Source organism: Ictalurus punctatus, chromosome 9 (assembly GCF_001660625.3).
Source record: "Ictalurus punctatus breed USDA103 chromosome 9, Coco_2.0, whole genome shotgun sequence".
Lineage (NCBI taxonomy): Eukaryota > Metazoa > Chordata > Actinopteri > Siluriformes > Ictaluridae > Ictalurus > Ictalurus punctatus.
Window position 1 is genome coordinate 21,464,013 of NC_030424.2, and position 12,007 is coordinate 21,476,019.

Sequence of the window (12,007 nt, forward strand, 5' to 3'; positions counted from 1 at the left end):
TCCATCCACCAAGCTAATTTCATAATTGTGTGTGTGTGCGTGCGTGTGTGTGTGTGTGTGCGTGCGTGCATGCTTCTGTCTGCAGAATTGTATGGTTTTGATGTTCTCATTGATTCCAACCTCAAGCCATGGCTCCTGGAAGTGAACCTCTCTCCATCATTGGCATGGTGAGTGACATCGGTTTTGACACTATAAGCTCATACTCCTGTCATTAGTTTTTCCAGCTTGGATTTTATATAGCATTTCATTTATTTAAGCTTATTGATTTAAGTTGTAATTTGGTAGCCTCTGATTCTATCCAAATGTGTCTGCTTTTTATTATTGTCTTTTATGTATTTAGTATTAATTTCATTAATCTTTTAACTGATGTAATTCTGTGGTTATTATCCAGTCGTGTGTTTTTGGAAACATTTATATTTTTGCCTCTTTGGTGCAGATGAAAATCATGATAGCATTTAATCATATGTTCTAAAAATTCAAAATGTTCTTGCTCTCAATACAGACTTGGCTGATATTTATCTTTGGTGGATCAGCGGAACTTCTGATGTAATGATTTAACAGAGATAATGACTTGTATTAAGCTGTACGTTCTACAGGGTCAGGAACCAATGAGAGTAAACGACGTGTACTTTGATTTTGTATTTATTATTTACAACATGTTCTCTACATGTTCAAGCTTTTTTTTTTTTTGATAAACTAATTGTTTCCTGACTTTCTGGACACCCTGTAGAGGCTGGCAATCTTTATTAGATATCTTTTCAACTTTCCCCTCAAAGGTGATATTTCCTGTGCATCCCTCGTTGCTGCAAGAACTGTGTTGTACTAAAAATCAATGATTCAACATAGAAAAGTGGGTTAGATCCACCCATGTATTTCTCGCAGTTTGTTAAAACCCTGACTCAAAGACTGCGTTTATGTTGGTTTGGCAAATGGAAAGAGAAATTCTTAATGAAGTCTCAAATGAGTCAAGGGTTTTCCCCCAAACACTACTTTGAGTGTAAGTATACTGTAAACATGCCTATAAACATTTTGTACAGTGAATCTTAAAATAGCCCGTTACTGTTACAGTTTCCTGTTTCCTGCATTTTCTCTTTTAGAGTCAATAAATTTTTGGCCAACTTGTTTAAAGCCTCACTTGACTTGTGGAAATAGACTTTGCTGCTCTTTTTAAGTGAAATGTCAGTTAAATGTATAATTCTTATGCCAGCCTTTGCAATGAAAGGGGTTCATCTGGATGCTGTGTAATATTCATATGAGCCTTTTTAATTGACTTAATTAATGCTGGCAGTGCTTTTTTTTTGTAAATTGGCAAGAGCACTTAAACATAGCTAGTATTTTAATTTTGACTGAAGTTGTAGCTATTAGGAACGAACTCTATTGTACAGTAAATTATCCAAATGTCAACAGAACAATATTGTCTTTTGGCTTGACTAACAGTATGAGGCTAGTACTACAAAAGTAAATGAAATAGACACTGGGAAGACTGTTTTGAATTACAGTACATGGTGTATGAATTTTGTCATCCTTTAACAAAAACATGAGAACATTCCACTGTGCTTGTAGAACACAGCTGGTAGACGAAAACACTGACTTAGTGTATAGATGTATTAAATACATAGTTTGCAAAGCCAACTAACCTTTATTGCCTATTACTATTTTTATGAAAATATCAGCATTTCTGATCCTCTCAGGCCTCTCAGGGCCTCATGTGAACCTTTTATATATAGTACATATATATATGTGTGTGTGTGTGTGTGTGTGTGTGTGTGTGTATATATATATATATATATATATATATATATATATATATATATATATATATATATATATATATATATATAATATATGTGTGTATTTATTTGTTATCAGTCCCTACAGGTTTTCACAGAGTTTTTTGTGATTGTTGTGGCCAAAAAAGCTTGATTTTGGAGCGGCTTTTGAAATAATTTGCGACGCAATTTTCTGAGTTTTTTTGTGCCTTTTTTTTTTTTTTTGCAGAGAACTACTCAAATTGGTGAGATTGCAATTGTACAAAATTGTTTTGCACGGTGTTTCACAGTGATGTATGTTGGTAAATGTGACCTTTTAGCTTCACTCGTTTTCGTTGCACTTGAATCGAAGAGAGCTTTGGCTGAATGTGCATTGTGATGACGTCACATGACACGTCTTGGCCCAAATCTGTGGAAAATCTGCGGTAATTTGAATGATTTCCAGCTCCTCTGAATATTGCGGAATTAATTTGTATGATTTTGCACTCATTTCTGCTATAGCAGAGTCCTGGAGGGACAGATATAATAATAGTATGTTTAACTGAATGTATTCATTTCAGCTGTTGTGTTTTGTTTGATATTTCTAGTGATACTCCTCTTGACCTGAAAATAAAGGCCAGCATGATCTCAGATATGTTTTCTCTTGTAGGTGAGTTTCTTTTTTGTTATCTCATACTCACTGCTCTGTACATTACTTTATCAATCCATAATGCTTACGCATAACACTAGTTGGAGAATGCCGTTAAATTCATAGCTAAAGCATATTAGGATTTTCAGTAACTTCACTGAATTTACTCTCATGTACATATAATTTTCCTGTACTGTAAAACACCCTGATTTACGCAAACAAATAGAAGGCTTCAGCAGGCTAGAGTTACCCAGGATCTGAGGAGAAAACTTCAGTGATGCTGAGGTGGAGACATTCATGTTTTGCTGAAAATAAATAAGTTCTTTTTGATATCCTCAACTGGCGTAAAAGGTGCATGCAAAATGGAAACTTCAGATCAGTTCAACCTTTAGCAGTTAGTTTCACTGGAGGAAAGGGTAGTCCAATTGGTATGTCTTGTCCTGTAATCTTTTCTTTTGATCAGATCAGATCTGATCAAATGATCAGAATCATGTTCCAACCACACCAGGTAGTTATGCAAACTATTTATAGCTAGGACCTCTATTTAAAGCTAAGTCCGATTTAATTAAAGCCTCATTTCTAAATATAGCTGTGCCAGATTTCCATCCTGAACATATAAACATGTTAGTAGTAATTTAGTATAAATTAGTAGTATCATGTTGCAGACTACCACAAATTTCATTGTGTTTGGTGCCTTTTAATGCTGATATGAAAATTAAAAAACATAATGAGGGCTTCTTGTTTGTAAATGTGCTTTAATATTGAAGGACCTTTTGAGCTAAAAAAGAGCCACATTTGATTTACATTTATGTTCACAGAAAATTCGACAACCTATATTTTAATGTTAGGTTTCTGCATGCACCTTGTGATTTTAAAGGATATTTGTTGTTTTTATTGTTATTTTTTGTTAGTATTCTAAATGTATGTTATACTTATGACTATAGGAGTTGTTTATTCAGCTGTAGATCATTTTTCAGCTTGTTAAAATGTTACACTTAGGTGGTTTTCATACTGGACACTTTTGCTGCGGTTCGAACCCAAGTGTGATTGTTCCTGGCGACATCATACATTTTTCATGTAAACTGTGCTCTGCTTCGAACTAAACTGCCAGTGTGAAAGCCCCCTTAGACACATGTCCAAACTTCAGTTTGATGGTACAGATATGCCAAAGATGAAATTCGGTGGAGGTTTATGTAGTCTTCTTTTACGATCAGATTTGATTATACATGACTTTGATAAATAAGGGCTTCTGCGTTTCTCTTATCTACAAAATAGTGAATTAGTACCAGTTGGCTATAAAACACGTTATGTTCTTCTTCACTCTAAACGGGGCCTGCTTCTGGCTAATCCTGTTTGTGTGTTTCATTTTCCTGTTGTTTATGGAGTTTTTGCTAGTCACGTAATCCATATTGCAAAATAGCAATAATCCTTTAACTGACCATTGCGCTGCATGTTGGTGGTTTCATTTATGATGCACACAAACATTCTCGTAGTCCTGTAAATACTCCCATATTCATTTAATGTTGTCCGTGACATTTATGGCTTTGAAAGAAAACCACAGGGATTATTAATTGTCATGAGCAGACCCGTGCTGTGGAAGTATCAACTTAAAGCTATCATTAAATTCTTGTGGATTGCCTGTAAAGAAACTGTCTCTTTATTATTTGCCATTATTTATACCATTAATTCAGAGTGCTTCATACATGTGTATATAGCAGTATTTAATGCTTGAGGTACAGGTAACTTTCATTTACAGAATTAATTTTCACCAGTTTATAAACAAATTTTTCAAATTCTTTTTCAGAAAGCAATAAGCATTACTTTACATTTGTTAGGCCACAATTTTGCCCCTAGAGCAGCTTATTTTACTGCAGAAATTCCTTCACTGGAATTGTCTTATTTTCATATTCAGGTCATTCAAGATTGCTCCTGTGGTAAACATAATGGGTACATTTATAGCTCCTAACAGTTTTTGATTATGTAATATAATAAAAAGGTCTAGACTTGTCTTTGTGGCCAGGCTACTTGATGCCACAGGAGTGATGCATAGTAATGGCTGTTTCATTATTCCAGTTTATTGCCCTCAGGACCCATTAGGAGAGATGGGATGCTTATAAATTTCTTGTCTTTGTCGGACTGATGCATTAGCTAGTTTCGTTTGGTAGATATATCTGTTGGTTTTCGTTAGCATTTGAGTGCCAGGGGGTGAGATGACTTTTTGGTCATCTGCCAAATCTGCCAAATCCCACCCACTGGCTATCTTATCACACAACTACCGCCAACCGTGCTTCCTCCAAGACTCCGAAGCCAACTAATGCATCTTCTCCCATAGATTTTCTCCCTACTTTTAGTCTTGGCCAATTCCCACTCACCAATTAGGTCTCTCCTGTCATACAACATTTACCAGTCTGGAAGGGTGAAGGCTATCACATGCTTCCTCTGAGATATGTGAAGCTAGCCAACAGGATCTTTTCAAACTGCTGCTCATGCTGTGTCACGGGACAGCTTAACACGCACGGAGGAAAGCGCCATTAGCCCCGTTCTCCAGGAATGAGCTCAAAGATGCCCATGATTTGCTGGTGTTGCTGTAATTGATAGGGAAGAGAGAGTATGCCCCATCTCCCTCCCTAAGATAAAATTTAACAAGTGTAAACTATTCATGACTTCTAGCTTACAACCTTAGTGCAAAAATGCAAATATTTACACTTTAAAAAAAATTTTTTTTTTTTTTAACCGATAGCACAGTCGATGTTGCTCTCTTGGACTCCTGGTCATGAATGGCTGTGGCATCTTCATGATCTCCGGGCAATAAGGGGCACATTTTTTTTTTTCGCCACTTGTGAGCTCTTGCATATTTTTTTAACTGCTGCTCATGCTACAGTGCTATACTCCCTCTTCTGCATACACAAGCTCACAGACACCCACAATTGGTTAGTTTCGCTGTGATTAATAGGGGAGAGAGTAATTCCATAACTCCTTCCCCAAGAGCATGGCCAGTTTTGCCCGCTATGGATGGCTACGGCATTGCTGAGATTCGAACTTGCAATCTACCAACAAAAGAGCGAACGCTTTTCTGTTTTGTCACTTGAGAGCCCTCACATCCATTTTCTAAAAATAAATCCTAACAGTTAACACTATATGAGAACGGTGACACAGGACCGGTATTTAACTTCCAGCTTCAGTGCAAAAATGCAAATATTTGCATTTTGTCAGTAAAATGTAATTATTCACCTTAGTATCCATTTTTTTGTTTTGTTTTGTTTAATACCTTTGACAGTGACAGCCTTTTTCCCTATTCTTGCCTTCCTTATTACCTTTAACTTCCAGCAATATTTTAGTCAAATATTTCAAGTATATAAGTCAAGTATGCCAAGACTTAAGATTTTATTAATAGATGATTCAATAAACAGAACAATTTTTCTGCCTCCAGGATTTGTATGCCAGGACCCCCTTCTAAAACAGACGCGGTCAGATAAGGCTGGATTGGACCCAGCTGGGAAGAACCACAAAACTCAAGTAGGTGTAGAGATTTGTAAACTAGCCATTCCTTCCAGTAAAAAACAAAAGCCAAAAAAACAACAACCCTGCATCATGTTAATGTTTTCTCATAAATTTACACTGATGACTGCTTGCAATTATTGGTGTAAAAACTGTGCAAAGCTTTATGTTGCTGTTAAATCTGGAAAGCTAGTTTAGTCTGTCTGAAGTGAGCCTTTCTAGCAAATTTGCCTCATGCTAAATAGTACATTCAACTGTTAATATTTATCAAAAAAATTTTGCACACTTTTGTTGCCCAGAGTATTTTAAACCAGGTGAAAATGTGCAGAGTTATGTTCAGTGAGTTCATTGTGAAAGAATGCAATGACACTCAAGTCTGACATTTTTGTGCTCCACTTTATAACCAAACAAACAGTGCAGATATGATTCTGTTACAGAATTGGGAAGAATATTTGAGGATGTCTGTGGTGTAAACCATATAGTTCAGTGTTGCATCACTGATAATGGTGTATAATTTGGTTTTCTACTATTCCTTTTAACATTCTGATTCATATCTTGGAATATGTAGTCTATAACTATTGTGGTAGGCAAATGAGAGTAACAGCTGAGATTTAAGCCCTTGATGACCACGGTTGTGACTTATTGTATAATGCTGCTTTTTCTCAATTCTTGCTGCCCCTTAGCATCATTTCTTCGCACAGGCTGTCTCTGCCAAATCCAGAGTGGTAGGTCTGCCTTCTTTTAATATAAAATAATGGAATCTTATTCTTTTTTTCCCCTTTCTTCTCTTAATGCTTCATCATCATGGCCTGTCATGGGTAATAAAGTACTAAAATAGCATGAATCAGCTGTAGGGACCAATTTTATTACTACAATTAGTGGAAATGCTTTTTCCACCACGTCTCCATTGATGTCGTCACTGAATTTGATGGTCAGTGGTTACAATAGCACATTACAATGGAATATTTATTCATTGCCACAAATATCGTAAATGTCCTCCATTTTTGTTTATTAAAAACATTGTATTATAACGAGGGAAAAGACATGAGGCAGCTTTTACCCAGACCCCTAAACAAATATGGTGCCAATATATACGTTTGGGAATGAATTTTGACCACTTAATGCTCCAAGTCATAGTACCTTGCTTTTACTTGCTCAGGGTAAATGTAGATTAGAAAATTTTGTTGTGTGAAACAAAACACTTCTGTTACCCAGTGCTTTAACTAACTGTGTAATCATGTATGAAAATTACACTTGTATTGCTTTTCTGACAGATTATTTATACGTATGAAAGTAGTTTAGGGTGGCATGGTGGCTTTGCCTTTGCACCTCCAGGGCTGGGGGTTCGATTCCTGCCTGTGCCCTGTGTGCTTGGAGTTTTCATGTTCTCCCCGTGCTTTGGGGGTTTCCTCCAGGTACTTTGGTTTCCTCCCTCAGTCCAAAGACATGCGTCGTAGACTGATTGGCATCTCTAAATTGTCCAGTGTGTGTGAATGTGTGTGATTGTGCCCTGCTATGAGGGCTCCCCATGACCCTGTGTAGGTTGAGCGAAAAGGATCCATCCATCCGTCCACAGAAAATGGACAGATGGATGGATGAAAGTAGTTTGGGGTGCAGCTGTAATTCTAATGTAATGAAAAGGTAAATGCTTTTCATGTGCTCATCTATGAGATAAGTGGGCTTAAAAAGCCTTAACAGAGTAGATTTGAAGTAAAAACAAAACAAACAAACAAAAAAAACCCTAAAACCAAATACAACCAATAAACCACCTAGTAATTTTAGACACCCAGTGTTTATAGTGCCATTCATTCTTTTCATGTTTTAACCATGCAGCAGTATTCCTCATAACAGACATAAAAAAGTAGCCTCTGGGTCTGTTTTTCTACTTCGCTTTACCTCTTAATTCTCTAATTAGAGGCACTAAAGGTTAGGTTATTTCCTGGGATTTCAGTCTTTGGCTGTCTTGATAGCACAAAACTACTCTGAAAAATATAATGTAATCCCCTTGTTATTTAAGATGACAAATGCAATCATACAGGTCAGACGCTGACTCCTGCTGACTTTTGGCACTCCGTAAATAGCCCAGGCAAAGCTGTCAATCTCCCCTGGCAACACTTGCCATTAGCGTGGGAGGCTAAAGAGAAATGCCAGGCTAGAATGCCAGAGGAGATGAAACGTAACATTTATTTAACCAAACGAGAAAGGAATTGCATAGTGGAGGTTTTTGTTTTGTATAGGTAAACATTTACCACTAAAACCTCCCCTGGCTTTCCTAAAACATCATTTCTGTGGTTATAACATTAAAACAGCAACAGTTTTGTTTAAGTAAATTATCATTCATATGTCAAGCTCTATTACCTAAAAGTAAAATATAATATAAATATAGTACCTGGTAATGTAAAACATGGAAAACCTGTCAGTTTATTTCAGTGATCGTGTGGGATTTTTATTTGATACATATACTGCTAATTTATTGCAAAAAATTCTATTGATTTCTGCATGCAGAGTGATTTAAATTTACTGCTCTTCCTTTATCCAGTGTCAGAGACCTCACTCTGCCAATAATATTGAGGAGCTGAAAGAGAAACAGGGAGGCAGGCATGTGGACACACTGAGCTTGACTGCAGAGGAGGTAATTCTGCAGTGGTTAAAAAAAAACGATAATTTGATTTGACTAAGGAAGTGATTTATTGGTTTTGCATTTTAAGATTAGATCAATATTTGCATACATTTAAAAACTTTTTAAGAAGATTACAGACTAGGCTGTGTACCCTTGTGTAACTCATTTTTAAAAGCTGTGTTCTTTACTTGTTTTGGCCAGTTAAAAGTCCTGAGGAGGACACAGGAGGAGCACGAGAGGAGAGGTGGATTCATCCGTATTTTCCCCACACCACAAACTTGGGAGCTCTACAGGTTAGAGAAGCCAGAGGCTCTTGGCAAGATGATGTGTTGAACATTTTAGAATTTTTTTTTTTTTAAAACACAAGTAAATAGTATTGAAATCTCCATTAATTCAGGAAAGTAACTGTCCAAAACATACAAGCAAAGTAGAAAAACATCATATACACTAATGTACTACAGGTTTTATTCCGCTGCTCACCTTCTTACACCTTTTTAAATGTTTTTATAATATTGGATAGTCCATTTCAAAAAACAAACACACAAAAAAAACCTGCTGAAACTTTTTGTTCTTCCTGTCTGTGTCTATTCCTGTCTTAGTGGTTATCTGGAATACAAGACATCCATGAACTCCATGCTGGCTAATAAACTTTTCCATGGAAGGTGAGCTTTTCCACTGCGGTTGGAAACATTTTTGAGGGAAATTTAGAATTTTTGTTGATATTTTGTCTACAGTATATGTACAGTACACTAGTATTAGTTTTGGCTTTTTGGATTATTTTATGTGACAGTCTGACTTGGGTTGTCTCATATAAAGATCAAAGTGAAACAAAAATCTGAAGAAAACATCACACCCGTATGTGCTTTTTGAACATTCCATTTCAGATTTTGCCGTTATAATTTCCTCTAGGTTTTGGAGTGTGGCTGCAGGGATTTGCCCATTCAGTCACGAGCATTAGTGAGGTTGGGTATTGATGTTGAGCAAGGAGGCCTGGGGTGTGCAGCTTGCATTCCAGTTCATCCCAAAGACATTCAATGGTGTGTTCTGTGCAGGCCACTTGAGTTCTTCCACTTCAACCTTGGCAAACTATGGAGCTACCATTGTGCAGAGGGGCATTGTCATGCTGGAACATGATTGGGCCCTGTAGTTCCAGTGCAGGGAAATTTTAATGCTACAGCATACAATTATGCATCCTGTACATCCTGTACAATTGTGCGCTTTCAACTTTGCGGCAACAGTTTGGGGAAGAACCACATAGGGGTGGGGTTGTCAGGTGTCCACAAACTTGTGGTCATAAAATGTATGTCTTAATAACAGTGTCAAGGTCAAGTGTGCTTTTTGCCTAACATCTTGCTAAACATCTTTTTCAAATCAATTGTTCTTTATTCCTCAGGTCAGGAAAATCCTCTGTGATCACACAATTCAGGTAAACACTGTGAAGTTTACATCTAAAATCTTATCAAATCTAATATCAGGTTGTGAAAAAGTTTGTGTTCATGTATTTTTCTTGTTGATGCTTTGTTTATGACTAATACTGGCAATATGGCTAATAAAGTACACAATAGAGTTATTTAGCTATACTATATGCATACTACATTTGAGTTATTTTAATAGTTTATTTTTGAGATATGTACCTGTTTGTTACTGCAAATTTATCATCCATGTTTAGTACATGTTTTTCTTTCATAGGAATAGATTGAAGGGTAATGTGCCCTTAGAAGAGGAGGCCCATAAAACCTGTCATGTAGTTCAGTATGAGTGCAAATTGCTCTCTCTCGAGGCACGAAGACACAGGAAAAGGCAAACGACTAGCCGTGCCACTCCCCGGAGAAGGAAAACTGGTAAAACTCGATACAGATATAAACACAACATGGTAATAGCTTTCTACTATATAACTTAGATTTACTACACTGAAGCATTTATGTATCTTCCCTGCTGTCTTCAGGTCGAAGGCCTTTACCATCATTAGCGCACAGCAGTGAAAATGAGGAAGCTGAGGAGGGAGAAGAGCGAGGACCACAGGGAAAGCAGGAGCAAACAATGTCTCAACCTCAGCCCACCCTGTTGGCGTGGCACCGAACTAAAGTCAGCAAACCCCCCAAAAAAGTGGATCTGCTCCATATTCTCCAGCAGGGGTGGGATCTCAGGTCAGTGTGGACATTAGGAGCACAAACAAAAATAAACCGCTTCTTTTGACATGTTCAGCTTAATACCATGGTCTTTTCTTCAGGATTTTTTGTTTAGAATTTGAAGAGGATGAATTATTTATTTGGTACTTTCTATGAGTGAAGATCTGCAAGACAAAGTATTTGAGCTGAATGGATAAAAGTCGAAAGATTCTAGTTTATTAAGAGGGAAACCTGCAGAGCAGTATCTTATTCAGTTAAGCAATATGGCAAGAGTGCTGTAGTACTGAATATAAGCACAAGGATACAGGTAATCACAGCTTTTCTGATATTCAGTACAACAGCACAACTGCTAGTGTGATTACTGCTTTTATATAACCGTTCTATTAACCAGAAATGAGTATTGAGTAACTGACATTTAATTGATTTAGTGGATCAAGCGTTGCCAACAAATAGACTGACTTGACAGCCCGTAGTAAATGCAGTACTTACTGCACTTACTACGGAGCTATTGCTAGAATTGGAATTTTATGTAGCGAATACAGACAACAGGAGTGATACAAACAGCAAAATGTATTATTGCTGTTATACAAAATTTCAGCACTCTTGGAATGCCACTTGTCCAATTAAATTAGTAGATCACAACTAATGTTGTATACATTTACTATGAAGCATAACTGTATTGTGATTACCTAAGGCAGAGCTCCCAAAGTAATTTATACCAATAACCTCATTACCAAGTGATTCTTACTGAGAACCTCTACTCGCATAGATGACTGACTGGTTGTTTACTCTAGTGGATTCCTTCCCTTTTGCATTAGATAAAATGCAGTCCTATTTTATGCGTCATAATATGTTCATTTTACTGTGAGGAAACAGAATAGTTTCCAATTTCTGAACTGCAATGTTGTGCAAATGGTTTTATTGTAGTAAGGCAAAAAAAACAAAACAAACAACTAAACATTTTGGCATAGGGGTAAATTCATACATTTAAAATCTATATCCTGAATTTATATATTTCTGTAAAGCTGCTTTGGGACAGTGTCCATTGTTAAAAGTGCTATACAAACAAATACAACTGAATTGAATTGTGTACTCCAGTTTTGGTGCCTTCACATTAGGCTAATCATTTAAATACTACCATAGTAGTACATTTACATTTATTCATTTAGCAGACGCTTTTATCCAAAGCAACTTACAAACGTCACGGATGTTAAGTTAAGAGCGGAGACCATACCCCCCCTTCTAGTTCATCTGTTTTTCCCCTGCTGTGGTTAATTGTGGAATATATTTTGTTGTTTTCTCATATTCCTTTCCCAGGATGCCACCATAAGTCTGATCTCTTTCTTTTCCACTAATAAAAATC

At 36.7% G+C, this 12,007-nt stretch overlaps 1 protein-coding gene across 6 annotated transcripts in view; it reads left to right on the top strand.

The window, feature by feature from the left end:
• ttll5 (tubulin tyrosine ligase-like family, member 5) overlaps window positions 1-12,007 on the top strand; it is an 87,857-nt gene that overhangs the window by 29,404 nt on the left and 46,446 nt on the right. For all 6 annotated transcript variants that reach the window (XR_001813625.3, XR_001813627.3, XR_001813624.3 and 3 more), the window contains exons 13-22: window positions 86-167; window positions 2,357-2,418; window positions 5,828-5,913; window positions 6,579-6,620; window positions 8,435-8,527; window positions 8,717-8,808; window positions 9,115-9,177; window positions 9,909-9,941; window positions 10,205-10,356; window positions 10,461-10,662. Coding sequence is in view for 2 of the 6 variants with exons in the window: in XM_017476488.3 (XP_017331977.2) it covers window positions 86-167; window positions 2,357-2,418; window positions 5,828-5,913; window positions 6,579-6,620; window positions 8,435-8,527; window positions 8,717-8,808; window positions 9,115-9,177; window positions 9,909-9,941; window positions 10,205-10,356; window positions 10,461-10,662 (907 nt within the window). In the remaining 4 variants the exon portion in view is untranslated. The remainder of the gene's footprint in view (window positions 1-85; window positions 168-2,356; window positions 2,419-5,827; window positions 5,914-6,578; window positions 6,621-8,434; window positions 8,528-8,716; window positions 8,809-9,114; window positions 9,178-9,908; window positions 9,942-10,204; window positions 10,357-10,460; window positions 10,663-12,007) is intronic.